At 49.8% G+C, this 23,691-nt stretch overlaps 8 protein-coding genes across 8 annotated transcripts; 3 read left to right on the forward strand and 5 right to left on the reverse strand.

Moving 5' to 3' along the window:
• Positions 1 to 1,905: 1,905 nt before the first annotated feature.
• N7457_001356 (zinc-dependent alcohol dehydrogenase) lies at positions 1,906 to 3,093 on the forward strand (the record flags this gene model as incomplete). Its single annotated transcript, XM_057172402.1, has 3 exons — positions 1,906 to 2,562; positions 2,633 to 2,987; positions 3,047 to 3,093. The coding sequence occupies 3 exons, from the start codon at positions 1,906 to 1,908 to the stop codon at positions 3,091 to 3,093; spliced, it is 1,059 nt and encodes a 352-aa protein (XP_057036305.1).
• Positions 3,094 to 3,400: 307 nt separating this feature from the next.
• On the reverse strand, positions 3,401 to 5,503 carry N7457_001357 (putative GABA permease; the record flags this gene model as incomplete). Its single annotated transcript, XM_057172403.1, has 8 exons — positions 3,401 to 3,552; positions 3,614 to 4,007; positions 4,072 to 4,158; positions 4,212 to 4,744; positions 4,804 to 4,984; positions 5,015 to 5,061; positions 5,189 to 5,323; positions 5,398 to 5,503. 8 exons carry the CDS (start codon positions 5,501 to 5,503, stop codon positions 3,401 to 3,403), a joined length of 1,635 nt encoding a protein of 544 aa, XP_057036306.1.
• Positions 5,504 to 7,069: 1,566 nt separating this feature from the next.
• On the reverse strand, positions 7,070 to 8,946 carry N7457_001358 (bifunctional K:H/Na:H antiporter NHX1; the record flags this gene model as incomplete). Its single annotated transcript, XM_057172404.1, has 2 exons — positions 7,070 to 8,218; positions 8,380 to 8,946. The coding sequence occupies 2 exons, from the start codon at positions 8,944 to 8,946 to the stop codon at positions 7,070 to 7,072; spliced, it is 1,716 nt and encodes a 571-aa protein (XP_057036307.1).
• A 1,145-nt stretch (positions 8,947 to 10,091) lies between these two features.
• N7457_001359 (putative sucrose transporter) lies at positions 10,092 to 12,220 on the reverse strand (the record flags this gene model as incomplete). The annotated part of the gene is made up of 4 exons (XM_057172405.1): positions 10,092 to 11,416; positions 11,474 to 11,795; positions 11,910 to 11,949; positions 12,054 to 12,220. The coding sequence occupies 4 exons, from the start codon at positions 12,218 to 12,220 to the stop codon at positions 10,092 to 10,094; spliced, it is 1,854 nt and encodes a 617-aa protein (XP_057036308.1).
• A 1,140-nt stretch (positions 12,221 to 13,360) lies between these two features.
• steA (sexual development transcription factor SteA) lies at positions 13,361 to 15,710 on the reverse strand (the record flags this gene model as incomplete). Its single annotated transcript, XM_057172406.1, has 5 exons — positions 13,361 to 13,607; positions 13,659 to 13,742; positions 13,846 to 15,369; positions 15,427 to 15,526; positions 15,581 to 15,710. 5 exons carry the CDS (start codon positions 15,708 to 15,710, stop codon positions 13,361 to 13,363), a joined length of 2,085 nt encoding a protein of 694 aa, XP_057036309.1.
• Positions 15,711 to 18,997: 3,287 nt separating this feature from the next.
• Positions 18,998 to 20,578, reverse strand: N7457_001361 (uncharacterized protein; the record flags this gene model as incomplete). The annotated part of the gene is made up of 1 exon (XM_057172407.1): positions 18,998 to 20,578. The coding sequence occupies one exon, from the start codon at positions 20,576 to 20,578 to the stop codon at positions 18,998 to 19,000; it is 1,581 nt and encodes a 526-aa protein (XP_057036310.1).
• A 1,281-nt stretch (positions 20,579 to 21,859) lies between these two features.
• Positions 21,860 to 22,546, forward strand: N7457_001362 (uncharacterized protein; the record flags this gene model as incomplete). Its single annotated transcript, XM_057172408.1, has 1 exon — positions 21,860 to 22,546. One exon carries the CDS (start codon positions 21,860 to 21,862, stop codon positions 22,544 to 22,546), a length of 687 nt encoding a protein of 228 aa, XP_057036311.1.
• A 573-nt stretch (positions 22,547 to 23,119) lies between these two features.
• N7457_001363 (uncharacterized protein) lies at positions 23,120 to 23,559 on the forward strand (the record flags this gene model as incomplete). The annotated part of the gene is made up of 3 exons (XM_057172409.1): positions 23,120 to 23,262; positions 23,328 to 23,425; positions 23,492 to 23,559. The coding sequence occupies 3 exons, from the start codon at positions 23,120 to 23,122 to the stop codon at positions 23,557 to 23,559; spliced, it is 309 nt and encodes a 102-aa protein (XP_057036312.1).
• Between the last annotated feature and the right edge of the window lie 132 nt (positions 23,560 to 23,691).

Genomic DNA, 23,691 nt, shown 5'->3' on the forward strand with positions numbered 1-23,691 from the left:
GGATTCGTTTGTGGTGGGAAGATGCAGGAGGAAGAGAAGTTTCCGTGGAGCCCAAGAAAGAGAATGCGCGGCTAGGCCTAGGCGAACTGATGCAGGGGAGGTGGAGGATGAGGATGAGAAGGGGGCGATGGGGGATGATGAGGGAAGTGTCCGGGGAGAATGGCAGAGGAGGCAACGGGGTCAGAGGTGCGAGGGAAAGGGGAACAAGGTCCTTTCTCGTGAATCTCTTCTTCGTCTGGGGTATTCAAACCAACTCCGGACCTCGGGGGTTAGATCCGAACTGGCTGTTTACAGAGTCAAAGGTCGATTTTATTCTTCGGGATGGTTTCTATCACATTTCCTTCTGCTCTATCTTTATCCTCTGGCTCTTTCCTGGAGGATTCCCAGGTGGCCCCGATAGTCCATACAAACACCCCAGGTGGTGACAATCTCAAAAGCTGACATCCTTTTCCACCTCCCACTTTCTGCATCCTGGACGTTCTACAGTTTGTTCTCTCATCATCTTTTTTTTAATTTCATCATCATTCGTTTTCTTTTTACTGTCAGATCATGTTTCTTTTTCCCCCTTCCCTCGCGTCTGTAAAGTCAGCGCGGCAGATCCGAATTTGTCGCGAGATCGCCCTATCCGAGCTTCCAGGGCTTCCGGTAACATCTCCCCTTCCAGATATTTGAAATAGCGTGGGCTATTATCGAGGCTGGAACACCATACAGCCCAATCAAATCGGCTATAAGGAGTATATATCGCTATATATGGCAAGGCCCCTGCTAAAGGTATAGCACAGCGCACAACAAAGCAATCTCTCAAGGCAAAATATAAATCACGCATCACTCCCACTCCAAAGGCAATGGGAGTGCACGTCATGGTGCAATTATACCACAAGCAACACAAAAGTCCCTGGTAATCAAATTAAAGATCTCTCAACGATGCAAGATGCAAGATGCATACAAACCTAGTCTCCGATCCAACGCCGATCTAGCATCGCGATTCCCCCAAGGTGCAGCCGAACCCGGGGGAGGAGAAAAGGACCTATATAAGCTACATATATATCTCTCTTATTTGAGCCATATCTCTTAGCATGCAGTAGCACATAGATCATAAAGAGTGAGCATAAGCATCCAACACAGTCCAATTCATACCCCGCATGGCCTGACGCCCGGGGATAAGTCGCGGTGACGTCCTCCACTCTGCCTCTGATCCCATCATGACAGACAACGTGGACACAAGAGCAAGGGTACCATTGCCTTCTAGTCTTTTCGGTGTTCAGATCACTCTGATCTTCCGTGCCAATTGCCACTTGTGGTTGGGTCTCTCGGTTCGAAATGAGGGGGAGGCGAGGCGGGTTCCTGTTTTCCTATGAGCGGCAGGTAAGATATTTGGGGGCGGAGGATTGAGCTGGTGTTTCCCTTCTCGGGATCCAAGGGATTCAATTCGGGATTCTGTATGGAGGGGCGATAGTGATAACAGATTTTGGTCGGCTGTTAAGCACCGCTAGCGGAGGTCTAGATGTCTGAGCCATGCCGGGAAAGGTATAGAGTTATGCTGCATAACGCCAAATACAGCGAACAGGTGAGAGGAGGCGCAAAGAATTGAGACAAGCAGCTACCGAAATCCCAACGGCCCGGAAAACTGGGCGAATGACATGGCATGAGAAATCAAGAAGCCGAGATAGTGGCCAAGTCAGGCAATACGCTCGGAGCCGTAGACCGTAACTCCCAAAAAGACTATAAAATGGTCATAACGACATGTACTTTTTGAGGACCTCTCTTCTTGTGCTTGTGTCACAGTGTCTACCTCTTCTCTCTTTCTCTCTCTCTCCCCCCTTCACCTATTCTCTTCTCTTCTTACTTGCACCTTTGGCTTCTCCCAAATCTCACCACTTTACATACTCCTCAATCCCAACCAAAATGTCCACTGAAATCCCCGACACTCAATGGGCGCAAGTCGTCGAGAAAATCGGCGGCCCACCCGTCTACAAGCAAATCCCCGTCCCCAAGCCCGGTCCCGACGAAGTCCTCGTCAAGATGAAGTACACCGGCGTCTGCCACACTGATCTGCACGCGATGAACGGCGACTGGCCCCTCCCAGTGAAGCAGCCCCTCGTCGGTGGCCACGAGGGCGCGGGTATCGTGGTCGCAAAGGGCGCTCTCGCCCAGGGTATCGAGATCGGCGACCACGCAGGTATCAAATGGCTGAATGGATCATGTCTCGCATGCGAGTACTGCAAGACCTCCGATGAGCCTCTGTGCCAGGAGGCTCAGCTATCGGGTTACACCGTTGACGGCACTTTCCAGCAGTACGCGATCGGTAAGGCGGCGCATGTGTCGAAGATTCCTAAGGAGGTGCCGCTCGATGCTGTTGCGCCGATTCTGTGCGCCGGTGTTACTGTCTACAAGGGCCTGAAGGAGTCTGGTGCGCGCCCTGGTCAGACTGTTGCGATTGTTGGTGCTGGTGGTGGTCTTGGATCTCTGGCGCAGCAGTATGCTAAGGCTATGGGCTTGCGTGTTATCGCTATTGACGGTGGAGAGGAGAAGAGAGCTATGTGTGAGCAGCTGGGTGCGGAGGTATGTTGATTTCTTTCTTGATGTGCCATTTTTTCGTTCGGATGGAACTTTGTACTGATGATATCTTTAGGTCTATATTGACTTCACCAAGACCAGTGATCTTGTCGCCGATGTTAAGGCTGCTACTCCTGGCGGCTTGGGCGCTCATGCCGTGCTTCTGCTTGCTGTCTCCGAGAAGCCTTTCCAGCAGGCTGTCGAATACGCTCGCTCTCGCGGTACCATTGTTGCCATCGGCCTGCCCGCCAACGCATTCCTCAAGGCCCCTGTTTTCGATACCGTTGTCAGGATGATCAATATCAAGGGCAGCTATGTCGGTAACCGCCAGGATGGTGTTGAGGCCATTGACTTCTTCGCGCGTGGCTTGATCAAGGCTCCCTTCAAGACCGTTCCTCTGAAGGAGCTGCCTGAGGTGTTCAAGCTTATGGGTACGTTATTAGTATTCCAATTGTGCTATCATGTCCATGTGCTAATCTATGTCATGCAGAGGAAGGCAAGATTGCTGGCCGCTACGTTCTCGAGATTCCCGAGTAGATACACTACTATCTATGCGGTTGGTTAGCCTGAGAAGACTGGTCTCAACGATTTGCTTATGGGAAACGACGAACAAAATTTGATGTCCGTAAGGACGATTTAGCGCCCTCCAGAAGGGTGATTAGCGATAATTGAAACACAAATTCTGAAATTTGAGATTTGAAATTTTCAGTGAAATTCATCTATCAAATGATGATGGTATAAATGCTTCGTTTCGTGTGGCGAGGCATATAAATGAGTCTTGCAGATAGAGATCAAGAACAGACTTGCCTCCTTGGGCTGAACACTTATCCATAAAGCCATACTGCTACTTCGAATCATTCAACGTCTTCCCCTCATCCTCAGGACTAACAGTAGTCTGGGGACCCTTGAAGGTCTTCTTCGCATACACATAATAGTAAAGTAGCGCGCCCAACCAAAGACTACCATTGATAACCACCGTATAGTTCATATTTTGAGCTTCAACACAGAACCCAGTCAGCAAAACACACTCCAACTGTAGAAAATAGAGTCAACTCACGCGACGGGTTCGGTCCCCCCGTAGGGATCATGGAGAGCACAATAGCGAACATCATATATATGACTGAAATCCACCCGATGGGTTTACTCAGATACTTGCCTGTATAGAACTCCCCGGGAACAAAGCGATCACCACCCCACAGCAAGCGCGCCAGGATGGGCGTTAGCCAAGCGAGGTCGTTGCCGGCTACGGCGAGGGAGAAGAGGGCGTTGGCGGCAGCTTCGTCAATTAGGCACAGAAGGCCGATAGTTGCGGATGCGAGGATTATGCCGCAGACCATTCGGACTGGTTGATAACGCATGAGGCTGTGCTGGCTTACCTTGCGGAAGAAGGAAGAGAAGGGTAAGGCGCCGTCGCGGGAGAAGGCCCAGCCCTGGCGGGATGCAGCTAGGACCTGTATAAGCGAAGTGAGCAAAGATATCATTTCGGGGGTATTTGCGAAAAAGGAAGGGACTCACGATGCTCAGTCCCATAAAGAATTGAACTATCATCACCACAACCATAAACCCAAGAGCCCCCTTTTTGCCGAGGGCATCATAGTAGATCTGTTAAACAGGTTAGACTGCATCATGAACATATCGAAGAGCATGACACAAACCTGAGTCATAGGCTGTCCGAACTTCGAACCCAGAATCCCTTCAATATTCGTATCCATCGAAGCCGCAATGACCGCCAGCGAGAAGAACCCCAGAATACCACACAGTCCAGACGAGGAGATAATCCCCAATGGCACAGCGCGAGAAGCATGCGTCGCCTCCTCACTCATATGCACGCAGGAATCAAACGCGCCAATGGTCCAAATGGGAGACAACCACGCCATGATAAATGCCCAGCCAGTTGGCCAGGACGTGAGGTTCTGGACCTCGCCAAAGACATACGAGCCCGAGTTGACTGGCGGGCTATTCTTTGCTTTGCCGAGAGGCAATGCTATGACGGTTGCCACCACGAGGGCGATGTTGAGGAAGATACAGGCGGATTGGATCTTCGGCATGATCCGAGCGAAGAAAATGGCGATGAAGCCGTGCGAGAAAACCGTTGCTACATATGTCCCGTAGACGATTGGTCGTGTGGCAGACCAGTTGCCATCGCGCGCAAGCGAGATCACAGAGAGGAGCATGTTAGCGAAGCCATCTGGTGGCAGTGAAAGTTAGCTATGGGCTTTTGCTTCAGGGACCAGCGTGTGAACCCACAGTCAATGGAGCATATGCCTCCAATCAAGCCGATTGTGTTGCTATACCCGACGAGGAAACTCAGCGGGTTCTTCCATTTCTCAGCTGCAAAGTAATGTGTCCAGAAGTAAAGTCCTCCTGCTGTGGGCATTGCGGATGCCATATCGGCCTGATAGCCAAGGATCAGCTCTCTGCTCTGCAGCTTTGCAAGGCTCAATTGGATAAATCATACCATGGCCAAGCTCACGATAAAGATAAAACAACTCGCAGCCAGCCATCCTATACAACGAGCCTGTTAACACTCGCCAAAGATATGCTGCACACAGGGAAATTGCATACCCTAGCCAATCTGTCAGTTATGATTCCCATCAATTGCAGTTGGAGGAGTATATTACCCAGACCATACCCACAGGACCAGCAGGCATGGAGAACGCCAACGTGGACGCAATTGAAGGTAAGAGCCCCATAATACTGAAAGCGACAGCAAAGATCTGAATCGTCGAGTAATGGCGTCTCAGCTCCTGCTTGTACCCGAGTGTCGCTAATGAACCCGTCAGTGCCACATCTCATATCGTCGCACACGATGTGCCAACATGTTAAGCGCTGTGTACATACCCAGCAGCTCGGTATCCCCAGCCTGGGGCTTCGAGTCATTGACCGTGGCCGTTGACAAGCGCCTCTTGCTTGTATGGGACGGTACCTTCTCCATTGTATCGTCCATAGTTGTGCGGTATACAATAGCAGTCAGAAGAGACCAGTCAATGGATGGGCGAAGTCAGAGCCGACGCGATTGAGCTTGCAAGGCCTAATAATTGATGGAAATGAAAATCGTCGGAGGGAAAAGAAAACAGTTGGGGGGCTCAAATGAGCTTATGGAAGCGAATTCTAAAAGCTCCGAGTCAAGGATTCGGCGATTGATGAAATAAGCGCAGATCCCAGTGTCCTGCTCGAGGAGCCTAGATAGTTATAACATTCTTGACTTCCTATGCCGGACTTTAGCCCGCAACTCTAAGCAATCGGAATCGCTGAGGGGTACATGACATGTGCATATCTCCTCTTTGGGGATCTGCGAAGACAAAAGAGCGCGCCCATCTTATTTCCTCTTTAGTGCTGACTCCCTGCCGCTTTTCGTAACTACATTAGATGTGAATGGTTCCTTGTCCTGGAACTACCTAGGCATCTCTGCCGAGATTCTGACTGTAACAGGTAGTATGTTTTGCTACTATGACCTACCTAGGTAGGTACATCCGAAGTCCTCATGGGCAAATAAACGCTACACTATCCATGGTCTTCGAATCGATCTTTTCTAGGCTGTATAATTCTGGCTCGACTATCTAGATATAGAGATTGAGAAACCAATACCCCCAATTCATCTTCGACGGTATTTCATGCTTCAGTCTGCACGCACCACAATCCTCCATTCTACCTCAGTATTAACAACCTGTGCCCACGCTGATAGCCATAGATCACTTCTACAATATACATATGCCAATGGCCTTTTCAAGTCGCCAGGGAATAAAGAGACCGCTCCATTAAAAGCGGCAATCATAAAACCGAGGTGGGAAGGACGAGCCTGCCATCTACCGGCATGGGACATGTACATCGGTGCATATCCCCCAGCCTAAACCTGATACTACAGTCAGATGACCAAACCAATGCGGCATAGGTTTAGGCTGACACAAAACAAGAATTGCGCTGCACATCATTTAAGACGAGTGAAGATAGCTAAAGTCCATATGAGTGGCCGATAAGGCGCGAGCGAGATAGGAATGCATGGGTGTTTCGTTGTTATCTTAGGGGTGCCCGTTCCTCGCAGATGTTGAGGAGACTCATATGTGCGGACTATTCCGTTATGTGTTGATGAAAGCAATCTTATGTGTCAGATTGTCTTAGATCAGAACTAGGGTCTTCATTCACTTCCAACCGAGTCCGAGGCGAGGTATCCCCGTGTGGGGTAAGGGTGGGGGTAACCGGTAGCGCTAATAAAGTGCGGAGAAACTCAACTCTATAGTTTCCATTTCATCAATTCGAGACTACCATACATAGGGGTATAATCCAAGGTTGCCTCTATAAGGTTCAAACTTTGCGAATCGTTTACACAAGCTCATACAACCTCCATGCATCAGGCCTCTTAATATAAAAAGGCCAAGGATGCAAAAAAGCAACAGAAACAAATTTCCTCTCGAATGCAGACCCAAACAGAAAAGGACAAGGCTAAATATACATCCAGATCAAAGAAAAAAGAAAGAAAGAGAGAAATTCACATCCCATCCAAGGTATCATCATCTCAAACCGCACCGGGTCCGGGGCCCTTATGATTCGACTGGTCCAGCAAAAGCGTGGGTTTGATGTAGTCCTCATCAAGCTGCCGGAACCAAGCCGCGTGATCGCCTGAAGCACCACCTGAGAACAAGTCCCGCAAAGCGTCCCGGGCAGACATCCCTGTCGGCTGGCGGGCGGGCGAGACACTGGATGATGCTGCAGTATTGGGGGATGGAACGGCTGGAGGCTGAGGGGGCTGAGAGGCGGAACGGCGGAGACGCGAGGATCCACTTGCAGCGGGTGGGAGGTCATCGTCAGAGATGCCCTCGATGTCGAGGTCGAACTCATCTGGGTGGGCGGGCTCATGGGAGCGGCCGTTACGGGAGGGTGGCAGGCCGAGCTCATCATCGCTGGCTTCGCCAGCGCTCGGCCCAGCTCCGCCGTTGAGTAAGGTCGCAGCGGACTGACGATCGCGCCAGGACTGGTCTTTGGTGCTGTATGCGGCGGAGTACATTCGTGTGTGGGTATATGGTGGGCTCGGGCGGCGGTTGTTTCCACTGGAGTAGCTGTGTGTTCGCTCTGGCTGTCCGTCACGTGAAGCAGTGGCCACGCCGTCGAGAGGGATCACTGAGTCGCTTCGTCGTGGGATATATCCCAAGCTGGTACCGGAGCGCTTATAGTAGGTGCCACCATGAGTCACCTCGGTGTCGAATTCATCATCCGAGTCCAGTTCTTCGATCACACCCGTTCGAATACCCAAAATTTCCAACATACGTGCTGTGGTTCCGCCGAAGATGATGACGGTTAACACGACGACAACAAGGACCGTGGCTCGGAGGGCAGGGGCGTTGACTCCAGAAAGACCTGCTGCAAGCGCAACACCGACAGCACCACGCAGTCCAGCCCAGAAGAGCATCGCCTGGTAGGCAAAAGGCAGCTCATCGGCAACTTCCACACCACGGCGGCGTGCTCGGTAACGAATGAACCAATTAATGGCCTTAGAAAGTGGGAACACCGCCAGATAGCGGGCGAGACAGATTCCAAATACTGCGACCATAATGAACAGCGGGTTGAAGCGAAGGTTGGGCTCAACGAAGAGATCGAGACCGAGGTAAATGAAGATAAAGTTCTCCGATAGCTGGGCCATCACCTGGAACAGGTACTTAGTAGTCAACTGCGTGCGACGCGACATGTTATAGTACGCATAGTGCTTCAGGGTAATACCACAGAACAAGAGCGAGACAATGCCAGATAGATGCACACCATTCGAAAAAAGTAACTTGCGTATGCAATCAAAATGATCAAGCAACTCTCGATCTTAGGCATGCGCCGTACGAGTGTGTATTTAAGACCCAACGCTGTAACGATTCCGACCAGCATTCCCACCACCATACTACCAAAGAAGACGAGCAAAAAGAGCCCGACGGCTTCAAATAAGTTCAAGAAGGTCAGGGAGCCAGCTGCGCTCTCGTGGTATCGCTGTGCCGTCTCAAAGAGCACAATAGCAATAGCATCGTTCAGGATGGACTCGCCGAAAATAATAGTGTATAGCTTCGGCTCGACCTTGTAGAGGTTGAAAATAGCTAGAATTGTGACCGGATCCGTCGCGGAGAGAGTTGCGCCGACCGAGATGGCTTCGACGAAGGAGATGTTCAATCCGTTCAACGGAATCCGCGTCCACAGATACAGAACCAGACCGAGCACAATTGCGGAGATAAAGGTACCGGCGAACGCGAACGTGAGAATCGTGCCGATATGCCGGAAGAAATTCGCCTGATGGAGCTCATAGCCGGAGGCGAGAATGATCGGTGGAAGGAGGAGGTTGAAGAAGAATTGGTAGTCGAAGGCGACCCTGTCTTGGAGGGTGGAGTCTGTGAAACGGATGAGCAGCCCAACGAACATTCCTGGCGACCGTTAGCAAGTCCGTGGTAATTTGCGCAGATCGCACTGGCCCAGTAAGGGTTTGTCTGTGTGCAGCTTGTGATTGCGCATTCGACAGTATCGCCTACCTGCAAAAATCGATAGAACCGTCTCGTGTACAGCTTGGATCTTCCTCTGTTGGAGGATGTAGCTTGTGAAGAGGGCAAACATCAACAACATAATCATGATAAATAATGCCCAGGAGCTTGTGATCTCCTTGGACCCTGCCTCGGGCGCATCTGTAGTTCGCCATAAATGTTAAAATCACCAAAGTCGTGAAGCGCCAGACAGCGACAGGCCGAGGGGGAGGGGGTTTAGGCACGCGTACCATCAGGATCAGAGTCCTCGGCGGCTCTCCCTGTCACAGAAATGAAAAAATTAGCTTGGGATCCAGATAGAAAAATGAAGCGCAGCGTTTAAGACCGCCGATCAGATAAACATACGAAGCAGGGCGTGTAGGCCATCGTTCATAAGTTGGCTAGCCATCAGGGCTCACGCCTTAGGAAGTATCAAGGACCAGTGCGGATGACTGGCGACTCACTCCCGAACTGGAATTGAAAATGCAAGACCAGGCGCACATAATCCACGAGGAGATGGAAAACGAGAGGTCGCGACAGGATCTAACAGGGTTAGTGACGGGAGGCCCTTGTGTTTTGAGTTGCACTGGACAGATGGCCTGGATGAGGTCAGGTCAGGTATGAGATTGTACAATACACAAGGCGACAGGGCTGTCTGAGGTCAAATTGGTGGGAGATGCGGAACAACACCGCGATAACGTAAGATAACCGTCTGGTATTGGTATTGAAAGATTACACGAGTTTCGAGGTGCCGCGCAACTGCCAAGAGATGGCCTCTTGCCGATGGACACAAGTACTCCGTACTCCGGAGGTAGACAGGAGCAACAGAGACAGGAACAAGGGATGGGCCCTATCCAGCGTGAGGATATCGTCATTTCAAATCATTCAATTGCCCTGTGTCCATTCAAGCTTCAGGCTGCATGGCAAGAACCCCCAGGGCCACATTCCCCGTACAATTTACATAGTGTCTCCTGCAGAACCCCTTTATACATCTCAGGTTGAGCCCTGAAAGCATCCGGTGTATGTGTTGTAATGTCTAGGTGTTTAAATCTATCTTGATCCATCGGAGACCCGTCTGGTCAACCATGCAGCCACCAGCGCAGCACACCCACCGAATCGTAGCACCCAGCCCACACTATCATCCCACGGCTCTCCTCTTGGCTTCTGAGATGCCTTGAATATAGCACTGCAAACAAGGCTAGACAGAATTTGGGGGAGGGAGACTGCCATATTATGGAGTCCGAGAATAATCCCAGCCTGTGCAACGTCTCCACCCTCGCGATAGTTCTTCAAGTGGCCATGCTCAACGTCACTACCGTGAACACCGCCATGCTCACTAAGTTCCTCATCGTGGTCCTCAGGCGCTAGATATTCACCGGAGACTCGAGTTTCATGGTGCCTGCTTCGTCTGGACGGATCAATCCTAGCCACCTCCGCCGAGATGAGAGCGAAGGGTGCCCACAGGGCGACAGCCCAAGAGATACCGACAAACCCAACGAAAACCGACCCAGCTTGATGAGAGGAGATGAAGAAAGTGCTGAACATGCAAACAGCGAAGAGAAGATGAGATAGGAGCCAAACTCGCGGAAGAGTCAATCCTGGGATCTGCAGACATGAAAGCCAGGTCAGTTTGCCCCCGGTCTGCTGTCTGACTGGAGCTGCATCAAGCAGAGGCTCGGATGCATTTCCCGTCGGCATACTTGAGACGGACAATCTCCTTGTATGGGTCTCTTCATCATCTACAGCCTCGTCTAGAGACTCTTGAGGTGAAGCAGTCTCTAGGGCGGGTCCACCGGATGGAACCACGAATAGAGGAAGCAACGTATTTGCAAGGAAAGAGATGATAGCGTAGACAAGAAGAGCGAAAGACCCGACTCGAGTGGCATATTCCCAAGCCTGGTCTATATCACCCTCCGAGAGATTGGGGTTGTTTGCAAATATCGGATTGACGTATAGCTGCCCAACATACGTGGTAGAGTAGAACAGGAATGGAAACCAACCCACCCACGCTGCCACTTGCACCTGGCATACCCGGGCGATTTGGTTTGGCAAGCTTTGAATCGACTTGATGATCTGTCGGAAGAACGAGACCATGCCAAGCTTGTCAGTCACAGGCCCGTCTGCTCGGGGGTCCCGCTCTTTGATGTAGACACAGCTGATAGTAATAGTGACGCCCAGGAAGAATGAAGCGAGTACACACAAGACCTTAAACTGTGTGTTCCCTAAGAACGGTACAATCTTTGGCAGGTCCATATAGCCAAAGATATACCCTAGGATGTTACCAACGCCTACGATCCGACTAGCCCAAGCGTTGGCCAGCTCCTGCTGATGAGCGGGGCAGTTATCGACAATGAATGCTCTGATCGCAGCTTGCACTGTGGGATTATAATCAGCCTAGACGAACATGAGCGTAAAGATCCCAAATAACGTACCTGTGTTGATAGCAAAATCAAGGCAATACATGAGAATTGTTGCCACGATATTAATGGTGATTTTGGCCCCGCCAGATGCTGGGTCAACGCCAAACACAGATAAAAAACCGCCCACAATCTCTCTCACCCATGCCAGAGCTAGCAATGCAACGACAGTTGCCACACTTCCAACGACCATGAATGGTTTCCTCTTACCCCATGAAAGTCGGCAGTTATCACTTCGAATGCCGATATATGGTTGCACCAGCGCACCAGTCAACGGGCCGGCTATCCAAACAAAGGCAAGAAGCGCCTTGCTCATCCCAAGGGATAGGAGGTAAGGCTGTATCTAGTTAGTATGTTTGTTTCACCGAACATTCTCGCCAGATTAAAACGAAAGGAGCAGTAGCAGAATGGAAAGTCGGATGATTCTAGCTCTTTTTAAAATTGCACTTACCGACCCATGAGAAAGCTCAACAGACCAAACAATTTGAAGCCTGTCAAGGAAACGATGATCAGTAAATCGCTAGTATAAAACACAAGAGAGCGATGGAATTGGCTCTAAGCAAATCAAGACATCGACATCCGCAAAGATACTCACCCGCCTATAGATAATGTCAAAAGTAGCATATACAAGGCACTTTTCGACGACTCATCAACACCGACAAGAGGACGCCCACCAGGCCCATTTCCAGTGCGGGTGGCAGCCATAAGAGGCGAGCCCTCGTCAACGCGAGTAGGAGAAAGCTTGCGGTCTGCAACTCCCATCGGAGGGTTCAAGAGCCAGTATTGAGCAGTGTTGATGTTTCACCGGCCAAGAGACCCATGCAAGTTGTTGTTGTGTTGTTGTGTTGTTTTGGATATGAGTGCGATGGCTGTGGACTGGGTGATTTCCAGCCGCTGACTTGTGGCTCAGAACTCAGATGTACTAGAATGTACCTCGGTATATCGATTCAAAGTTGCTCTTGATTAACTTTAGTACCCTTGTGTTTCTGTGTGTAGCGTAGTGGGCCGGATGATTTGGCGGATGTGGGGAAGTAGATATCGGATGGATTGAAGCTGAGTAGGTATTGGCAGCCACTTATCACTGGCCAGCCAGACAGTTGAGACCAGGTATCATTCAACAGGGTACGGAGTATAGTCCACCTGATCAGAATGAGAAGGGCCAAATTGGCCCTATCACGATCGCAGGGAGATCGACGTCAGCAACACGTGATATCCCATTTATAGACTACAGCCACATCATTGCCACGCATACTCCGTACTCCGTACAGAATACCGGCAATGAGCCAAGCAACCAGGGATTTGAGATGGATGAAAGTTTTCAAGTGTTTTTTTATTCCAATTCAAAGTCGTTACACAAACTCTCTGTCTATATAGTGTGATATGAGGCATACAAAATAAACCAATTCCTGGCCGCTCTTCATGGACAATGCCGGACGATCCAATAGAAAGCCAACCCGAATCTTTCCCTTCCCAAGCCATTTCCCACTGAGAGATTAGTCGTGCCTCTCTCATGCCCGTGCCCGCCAGGCAGCATGAAATGAATGTCTGCCAGCGCAATTCAATCTGCGTGCAGGGCAATTGACACCAATAATACACGGTGATTCCGGTAACCATAGCGCAGCCCGAAACCCAAAAGAAACCAAAAGAAAAGAAAATGAACACAATGTGAACGCAAGCTGTACACGAATATCGCGGTATGTGCAGATCCAACATTGGACCATGTGCGATTAAACAAGAAGGGGATATAAACCCCAAACCGAAGGGCGCCTGTATGCTCCCTGAAATTTCCAAAGAGGAATGAGAAATGAAAGATCTGTTCAGAACACAGAACATCCCCGCCAAGAGTACATGAAACAATGTATCTGTCAATTCATGCAAGATACTTAACGCTCTGTAATTTTCTCACATTTGCTGCTGGAGAAGCTGCGGAGCGATCATGTGCGGAGTAGCCATACCCGTCAGGGCAGACGGCATGCTCATGGGGGCTGCCATCGACGTCATATTGGGCATATTCATCATTGTGTGGGCGGGCTCCGCTGGGGACAGTTCCTCCCTAGGGGATCCGAATTCATTCTCATCATTTTCCAGGTCTTCTTCGGTTGGAACGATTGACTGACCATCCTGCTGCGCTTCATGAATCCGACGGTGCCTAGCGGCTGTTAGTAAAAGTCTTATAAAGTATGAGGTAGCAATGACATACTGTGCAAGGTTATCGGACCGCGAGAAAGCTTTGCTGCAGTAAGGACAGGGGTATGGACGCTCTTGTGTGTGTGTTCTCACGTGTCTAGAAACCAGGAATTAGTCGGCGCTTATCGAAACCATCACATTGGGGGATACAGTGCATCTCAGCCCCACCGAGGTAGGTATAAAAATAGAAGTAAGCTTACCTTTTGAGGTGTTCTAATCTCTTGAATGTTCTGCCACATGACGGGATTGGGCAAGAGTGGGCCTTGTTTGGATACGGTCCCAACTCCATCATGGTTGCACTCCTGGCTCTCCGAGTAGGACCTGGCGCCGAACGCTCCGACCGACCAGTAGGATTTTGAACTGCAGCATCAAAGGCACCACTGGTTGGGAGAGATGTCAAATCATCAGAGTGATTTGCCAATGAGCCTGTATGTTGTCCAGTGTGGTGGTCTAGGTTATGCAGCGGGGTGCCATGTCGGGACATTTCGCGAAGAAGATCCTTTTGTGGCAGCATCGCACTTGGGTAAGTGCGCGCGAGATCTTGAGTGGATTCATCCCCTTCTGGGACTGGAGCCACTGAGCTAGAAACCGAACGCCGCAGATCACTTGGTCGGTGAGCAGCGTACGATACTGACTGGACTCCTGGAGTCGTAGATTGGACATGGACTGGGCCACTGGGTGCAACGGTCCCGGTGTTGGGCGGGATGGAAGATCTACGTCTGCGCTGCTTGTAAGTCGGGGATCCCTCGATGACGGGATATGGGTTCGCCGAGAAAGAGCGAGGCGCAGGCTGATAGTGAGCACTAGCCAAGTTTGAAGGAGGCAGCTGCATCATGGAGTGATAGGCGGGTGCACTAGAGATATCCGGAATCGCGGTGTAAAGTCCTGTGTCTTCGTTGGCGATGTAGGCTGGTTCCGCTCCGAGGCCGACGGAATGCTGTGGCGGCGTAACGGGTTCAAAGGACAGACCACGGTTGCTGTAGTCCTCGTATTGCGAAGATACAAAGGATGGCGCGGGCGAGTACTCGTAGAAAGTCGGCATAGAGGAATGGCGCTGGTGCGGGCGGGGGATGGGCATTCCGTTGCGATCGTACTGAATTGGGCCGTAGTCCTGCTCACGTTTAATGATGCTCTGGACTAGATTGTTCGAAAGGGGCATCTGTGGGTTGCTGTACATCGGATTCCCAGATTCGTCCTGGAGCAGAGGGATCGCTGGGGGAGCCATCTGCGGAGGAGGCATTGCGTCAACGGTCCGAACCACGGGGGAGTTGGGCTGGCCATATGTCGTACTTGCGTGGGCAGCGAACGAGTTCAAATTCACTTGTTGTGACTTGGTCAATTGCTCGTACAGAGACTGGGATGAGTCGAATTCAAAGGACATGGCCGGCTCGCTGACTGCGACCGTGGTGGCCTCCTGGTTCATCTTCTCGCGCTTCAAATCCCGTTCCAATGCATCGAGGAATAGCCGGTCGTGTGGCACACCGTACCAATAAAACACCTTTTGCTTCTTTTGCGTCCGAATGCAGTTGTTTTTGTACAAAAAGTCCAGGAATGGACTCTTTGGGTCCTCCAGAACTGCGTCTACGCCGGCCTTGAGATTGCGCAAATCCGAGAAAATGCCCTCCTCGAACTTTTTGGAGTTCTTCACCGGACGTCCAAAGGCCTGGAATCGAAATGCGAGACATCGGACAATATCGGTACCGGAGATGTGGAAAAGGCCGCTCCTATTAGGATGGGATCAGTCAGGTTCCCAAGCCATCACCTTCTCGAGTGAGACTAACCAGTAGACACAAGAGACATAATCGCCCGTGGGAAGCAAAAAGCGTCGAATGAGTTGATCGGCTTGCCAATCAACGGGAGCTGACAAAAGGAAATATTTCACTGGCCCAAGTCAATACATTGTTGTGATGCAGGTAACCCATTCCGAGGACATACAATTATCCACTTGCTGAAGAGCGACTTGTGCGTCATGCGGTAGGCTGCGCTGGGCTTCGGTTGAGAGCATAAAGGTTTCAGGCTTTTGGGGAGGTGCCATAGGGATCGAAGCACCTGCGTGAGGGTACATTGTTGTTTTTTTCCTGCGTGAAGCGCACTGCATAGGTAGTTAGCTCCGGGAAAAGACCGGTTGATAACGCATGTGCAAACAAAGAGGCTATCGGGAGCCCCATCAAATAGCCACCCCTCCCTGCGACTCTCATAAGACATAGCTGCAAGACCTCGGATCAGACTCACCAGCTAAAGGGTACGACAACACAAAATGGGAAGTGCGAGGATCAACGTCGTCAACCAGTAAGGGATGGATATCCGTTCGGGGGTTATAGATCACGCAGGCAGACAACGAACGCGAAATGGGTGGAACAGAGGAGCCAGCCTCTGGGAAGACAAAGACAAGAAAGAAAGAGAGATTGTCAGAGATTGAACTGGACCAGCCGGTAAGCCTCTGTGGATATTCGCGCGCAGCGGAAGAAAGAAACGAAAGTGAGGAGGAGATCGAGTATGGTGAGGAGAGAAGAAGGGGGGAGAGAAGATACACAACGTCAGTCTAATAATAATCGAGGGAACCTTGGAAATGGGAAGCGCCCAGGAACCCTGACCGGTCATAAACTAGTATGTTATTTTGTGTTATTCGTTAGTCATGCCCGATGGAGCCTGGTTTCGCTCGTTTAATTGGTATCGCCCGTGACGGAGCCTGTATCCATTCGGTTATTTACCACGGCAAACCAAATACCGTATACATACCGTGTTGAGTCCGAATCAGATCTCCATATTCAGATACTTCATCTTTGTTAAGTGTATAGAGAACTGAGAAGCATGTCCGATCTTAAACGGACTCACTTTGATACGAGCACAATGGTTTGTCTGATATATCCGGTTATAAAGCATTCAACAAAACCAGGGGCTTCCCTTTTTTTTTCAACTCTTCACGAACAAAGGACCCCCCTGTCTGATGATTTTTGCTGAACATATTGTACGGAGTATATCGGATCTAATTGATGATTGGCCCATTCTACCTGGTGACCAGGCTGCATAACGTCCTCAGTGATAAACACATCACTTGCCACATTGAGAGGTCTGTCTGGCCAGGAAATCGACACTGGAGTCCAACGGGAAAACAAGGAGTGGAGCCAGCCAAGGCTCATCAAACTGGCGCTGGGACCTGAAGCACCCGCCTTGTCGTTTCAGAGTCGTAGTAGGCGCTTACATGCAGCCATTGAAACCGTCTCACTCCAGAGAAATTTCCTATGATTTTCTCCGAACTCCCGTGCTCCGGTGTATAAACGGTTGTGGCTTTGGGATCGTCTTCCCTCCGGAATTTCCGACTGATCTCGTCTGGCCCACATGACTGATCAAATGGGACTCGTCTACAGGGGGGTACAAATGTACGTAACTTGGTAGGTGGTATCCATCTCGCTTGTACGGAGTACCGAGTACCGTTCGACTTATGGGGTAATGCCAGCGGAGTAATCCGTCCTCCGTGGAGAGGTTCTACCTATAATATTCAACGGAACAGCAAGGCAACCTGATATTTTGCTCTATTTTTCTGGTCCTTTTCCTGATAGCCACATCATATGTAAGATTGAGCAAAGCACACGCCGCATGGGTGGTAGATACTGTGCATCTTTCATGGTTGGCGTGAGATACAGTCAATATCTACTATCAACCCTTATGTATGTACGGAGTACTCCGTGGGTATGTATCAGCGTTGACGGCGGACAGAGTACTGCGGATCAGAAATTTCAATGAGATCAGTAGCCTAAAAGAGCTTGGTACCACTCCGAGTTGGTTGTACATTCCATCCACTCCGAGACTGGGTATGCGATGTACTCCGTACTCCGTACGCCGGTACTTCACATCGTGTTGCTATTTCCATCCACGGAAATTCTCACTATCAGATCAACATACTCTGTACAAATGTACGAATATGTCTCATCCTCGAACAACCCCCTCCCAATGGAATCTCACTTATGGAGACATTCGCATAACCACCTGGGTAGGTAAAGCACCGGGGAGGAACACAAGAAAACCAAGTATTATTAGTGCCTTCACACACGGCAAAACAATCAAGCCTACCGGAGCCCTACCGTATCGAGAGCCTTGTCAGAAGTTCACTAACCTCATGCAATCATCAATATAGACTCTGGCTGGTCGTTTCAACTCCGACCAGGGCTGAGCCCCTGGAAACTACAACTACATAGCAGAGTCCCAATGGACACACTCCACTAGCACAGATGCAGTAACATGCCACACTGCCAGTCATCCCATCGCACAGGCCACATTCTGAACAAGCGCGTTTGATCGTCCATCCTGAAACGATCTAGAATTTCGATAATCGAGCCTTTTCGAGAAACGTGGAGACGATGCTCCTCTGATCTCGTGTTCTGGAGTCTTCTTTCCTGCAGCGAGCCTCATGCGGGAAAATAGAACGGCTGGTGACATATCGAGGGAGAGGGGAGAGGGGAGAGCATGGTTCAACCCGTCCCAAACCCCTGATTTTGATGGAGAGCCCGGACTACTTCGGCTATTATTCCTGGACTTGGTCCGTTGGTATATCGAGGGTTGCGAGGACATGAGCTTTTTGGTTTCCGATTTTGTTCTTTTTTTCCTCCACAAAATCTCCTCGTCGAGTCTGAACATGAAATGGTAGCCAACATTTGCTATATGACTTGCTTGCGGACGCTTGGGCGAAAACGTCTCTGGTATAAGGAGACGTGGTGTGGAGGTAAAGGGGGGAAGGGCTTCATTTCGGGCTAGCGGTGGTCTGCCCGTCCTAATCCGCAAATTGAAATATCTCCGACGCCAGGCTTTTTTTTTATTTATTTTGATTTTTCTCTCGGATTCTACACGAATTCCCCCTGATTCAAACTAAATTCCTGTTTTGCTTACCATTAGGATCCGCTTGGTGTTTGGGTCAGCTATTGTTCGGCTCGGGAGTGCCGAATGGGCTACCTAGGTATTTTCCGGGATTTTTCGAGGCCTCGTAAGGAATCAACACGGACCATGTTTTAGTAAACTTCAGGATTCACTAATGTTGTACGGAGTACAGAGTAGTTCGCACGTGTTGTTCATGCATGGGTTTCAAAACACTAGGTTAAGGCCCATGGATTTGGTTTGATCGTGAGGTCAAAGTGAAACGTAGGTAGCTTTGCCGAGCCTGATGACGGATTTTATGGTGGATAAGAGCCATATACTCCGTATAGCACAGGATAGTCTCAATTTATGTAGCCAGGTGAGATAAGAGAGAAAAAGCACTCAACCCATGTACGAGAAGAATGTAGCAATTAGTCTTTCAAATGGTTTATTATGTACAATATGATATCTTCCGGATTGTCGTTATGTGCAGAGCCAAGACCGTCAGACAGAGTCGATACTCTTCCTCCGCTTTTCCACCATTGCCTCTTTCATGAACGGACTCCGTGCTCGGATCTCTTCGCCCCAGAAAAGCATTAAGATCGGGGTAGACGATAGAGCCAATGCGATGAAGGCTAGAAGCGTACTAGCCCACTGGAAACCAAGATGGTTGTACATGCTCATTGTAGCTAGCGGAAGGAACGCCGCTAGGCTGTTCTCACCCGCGGCAAGCATGCCCATGCAACTGCCTGCGTATTTGCTGTACGAATCCACCACATAGTCGGAAATTCCTGTCACAACAACAACACTACCAGCCCCTACCATGCCGAGACCAATGGCCGGTGCGATCCACGGGAACTGGGGGTATGACGTCCAGGCATATGTGAACATTCCACCAGAGATACCAAACATACCCCCTGCGATAGCGAAATACAATCGGGCCTCTGGGATAGGGGTGCCGGGAAGTTCCTTGTTGCGGGATGCCGAAGCGAAGTAGACCTTGCCCGAGAACAAAGTGACCACCCATCCCAAAATTTCTCCTATCACGACGGCGGCCTGGATGTATCCAGCCTGTGATGCATCCCAGCCGTACAGTTCCGCAAATACCTGCTCGACGGATTGAGTAAACAGGTACAACGTACCGACGGTGAAGGCCGACCACAGTGTCGAGACGAACACCACGGACTCGGTGAAGAAAAGTACAATAGGCCTGCTCGCACTGCGACCCACTATACTCAAGATCGACTGATCCTGTGTGTCGATCTCATGCTGAGTATAGGCATTCTCGCCTTTACGGCGCAGAGCCTTCGCCCGTTGTCCGAGAATGGCGATTTCACGACATTCCTTGAAGAAGAAGAAATAAATAGGGAAGAAAGCACCATACCAGATGATCTGGATATACCCAATCCACCTCCATGATAGATGCTGGAAGATAGCAGCTCCAATGACAGGTCCAATACTGCTTCCTGCCAGATAGGCAATGATGAAAAGACTGACTGGAATGTTGCGACTTCGCTCACTGTCCCAGACATTCCCAATCACGGTGGCAGCGGTATTTGCAAGAATGGAGACACATCCGCCAGCAAAGAATCTTGTCACAACCAGCGTTTCAAAATTCTGTGCCACTGCCTGGGGCACGACAAAGCAAATGAAGCTCACGTACGTGCCTAAGAACACCCATCGCACACCAAAGTCCTCCATGAGCGGGAGAATGAACAGGCAGAAAAAGGTGCCGCCAATGGCCCACGAAGTGACAGGCCAGTACGAATGAGGGAAAACAGCATCTGAAACGTTGAAATACTCATTCATAGGTTCGTGTGCCACTGTGAGGATTGTGCCGTTGATCAAGGATATGAAGGTGGCGAACACAGAGAGGCCTGTGAGAAACCATTTTCGGCCTAGAGACCAGTTGTATGGGTTTCCAGGATCCAGTGGTCCATCCCATGAAACTATTTTGATCTTTTTGCTGGCTTCGTGATGATCTGTGTCGTTGTCAATATTGTGGGTTCTACACTTGTGGATTTGATCTGATTTACCTATTGGCAGATCATCATGGCCGGAGATATCACCACGCGTGAAGACCATTCCCAACCCCCAGAGTGTCGATTCCTTCGAGAGGATGTTGATTGACCTTGTTATTGTTGTGTTTCAGTGTACCGGACTTGAGAGAATGATGCCAATTTTTCACTGTCGATGCTCGATGATCCTGTATCCCTTGGGGCCACGCGCAACAACGATATTTGCTCGCTTAACATTCCAAAGAAACTGAGAATCCAGCTTCATATATAGAAAAACTTCCGCGAAAATTTTTCCACTCTCAACTGAGCCGACCAGAACGATCCTCCACCGAAGACCGGGCTCTCCATCTAATGACTGTTTTGGGACTAGTGTTCCGCTTGCCCCAGGGCCGATTTCAACTTCGCACAACCTGGTTGGTGCACACTTCACGACATTGCTACGAACCTGCCCTTTTCTTGATGTTCTTAGATGAAGCAATTAGCTAAATGATCTGCTTCCATACCCCACATTGACATGACCGGCGCTAGAAAATCCGTCGCTAACGAATCATGTTACGAGCATGCTATGCGCGCTGGCTAGCACCTGGGCTAGAGGATATCGGTCGATCAACCCCAGAAGCCGCTCGGTTTTTCGTTCTGCTTTGGGTTTATTGATCCGCGTTCTTGCGATCTCGCATTATCCTACCTAAATTGTGCCCACTAGCCAAGACGTTATAGAGTTTGATATCTTGACTTCCGAAGCCAAGAAAATACCTTCTTTTAGCTTGATCTCTTATTGCGTCAGTCACACGAGTTTCGATAGAATAATTAACTTCGAGTTCGTATGTTAGCTGCGTCTTCCGGATCCTCCTCGTCGCTTTCCTATCTAGCTACAATCTTCTTCGCCGACTGGGTCGCACTCATGTGCTCTTTCTGGGCATTGGCGAGAGAAGATTCGTATAGATGATCCTTGGCGCCCAGTGAATACCGTATAACCTAAATACAGGCACATAGTAAGCAAGGCATAAAAGTTATCCACCCCGTTCATCTACCCCGGAAACCCCGACACATCGTTTCAGCCGCACATGAGTCATCTTCTACGAGCCTCAACCTTCCAACTCAGGACATATTTTTTCCAATTATGAGACACTTGCCCTAGCTTATGTAGAAATCCCCCAGTAATATTGATAATCAATTTCACTGCAAGTCCAGTTCATCTCGGAGACTCATAGTATGTTTTCTCATCTACCCGCTTCAATGCCCTATCTCCCCACATCCATGTTGAAGAAATAGAAGTCCAAAATTTATCAGTCAGGCTTAACTAACTGAAAGATAATGCCAGTCCGACAAGCCCACGTGTCAAAGCGTCATGTCTTCCCTTGTTGACAACAACCCAACAACACTACAGCGCCCATCAATCGCTATTTCACTCTACTCCTACGGCCATTCAAATGGACCATTTGTGAGGTCGGAGGAACAGGAACAAGACTCGATCATGCTGTCATACAATATTCGCCATCTTCCAAATCCACCACGGAATCTACGGGCCATGACAACCGGTCTATCACCCCGACTTCGGAAGGAGTTTCTGAAGAATGATACTGTGGAGACCTTTCTTGAAAGGACCCAGAATGAGATTATTAGTTCGCTCGGGACATGTTGTGATGCTTTATCTCAAGAAGACCACACGTCTCACTGCAAGGAGCAGGATGCCAGCCCCCCTGAAAGCGTGGACCTTGGTACTCACCAGAACCCCGATATCTCACTACTTGTGACTGTGTGTTGCGAGGAAGGACGTCACCGAAGTGTTGCTTTTGTGGAAGAGTTGGCAAGAAGACTTGCTTTATTGAGAGGTGGTGATGACTTGTCTCGTCCTTGGAAATTGAGTATTACTACTTCCCATCGAGATCTCGAAGTCTTGGGATCTGGTTCGGACTTGACGGCGGGCAGCCAAGGAGGGAAATCCCGTACAAAGAATAGACAGAGAGGGGGTGGGAAAGATGCAAGAAGACTTAATCAGAAGAACAGGAATGGACACGATGAGGATGTGGTATAATGACGTATTTGGAGGGCTGAAAACAGTGTATGCTAGGGTAGAAAATGAGTATACTGGACGATGATGATATTCACGATCTAGCAAAGATCATTGCGTATGTCATTGTTATCTTCCTGTCATGATGCCTAAATACGACTGAGGCAAGGATCAGGGATATACAATTTAACAGGTCTCATCTTCATTGACAACCACCCGTACTCACATCCATGGATATCCCTGTCATAATTAACAACGTGTACACTGAATGTACACGCAAACCCCGTGTACCGCCAACTAGATTTCGTGTGAGTTCCACGCCTAGTTTCCCTTTCAGTTCATGATTCCCAATAATTGAGACGAGTGACGTTCGCCGGTTAAATGCCAGGATGAACATGGTTCCGATGGGCTCATTGGTTCGCCTCGAGTGTTTATATCATACGTTTGCCACGCCCAACATATGACCAAAGGGTGACTCCCCGCATTTCGAATTAAATAACTTGTCACATCTTTTGGGAGAAATCCATTTCTCAACACCCTGATACACGGAAAGAACCCTCACCAGCACTACATAATTATACCTTCACACATTCCATCATGGTGACCACTACCATCGACCACAACCCCCTGGATCCCAACTACGCAAACCGCCGCAGCTCTCTCGGAAGCATGGATCACCCGCAGAAGGCAACACCCGGCGTCAAGGATGTGGATGTTATCCTAGACAGAGATGTTGCTCCGTGAGTCCGCACCATACACCCTTGCCGTTGAAACATCCTGCAACTGACCTCTGGGGGTAAAATAGATCTCCCCACGCGATGTGCTCGGAGTTAGCCCACCAGCACGCTATAGAAGGTCTCCACCAGAATACAGAGCATTGGACGCAGAGGCAGGTAGATCACAGTATGTCTTCGTCGCGCCCGATACATATAAGGCCGCGGTCATATCTCCATTACTGACAAATACCAGACAGTTTCCTCTCCGACCTAAGTACCGACCGTGGCCTGCAAGCGCATCCCGAAGAAATCGGAGAGTGATCACCGGGAGCACAAGGTGAGGGATATATAGGGAACTCGGAGTGATGTCTTTATGAAGCGACGATAAGCTGTAAATTGTAAATCGAGAAACTACATACCAACCAACATTATTTTTGTTTACTTTTCTTGTGC

The sequence above is a fragment of the Penicillium paradoxum genome, assembly GCF_028828445.1.
Source record: "Penicillium paradoxum strain IBT 22861 chromosome Unknown utg000002l_segment0_segment0, whole genome shotgun sequence".
In the NCBI taxonomy this organism is placed as follows: domain Eukaryota; kingdom Fungi; phylum Ascomycota; class Eurotiomycetes; order Eurotiales; family Aspergillaceae; genus Penicillium; species Penicillium paradoxum.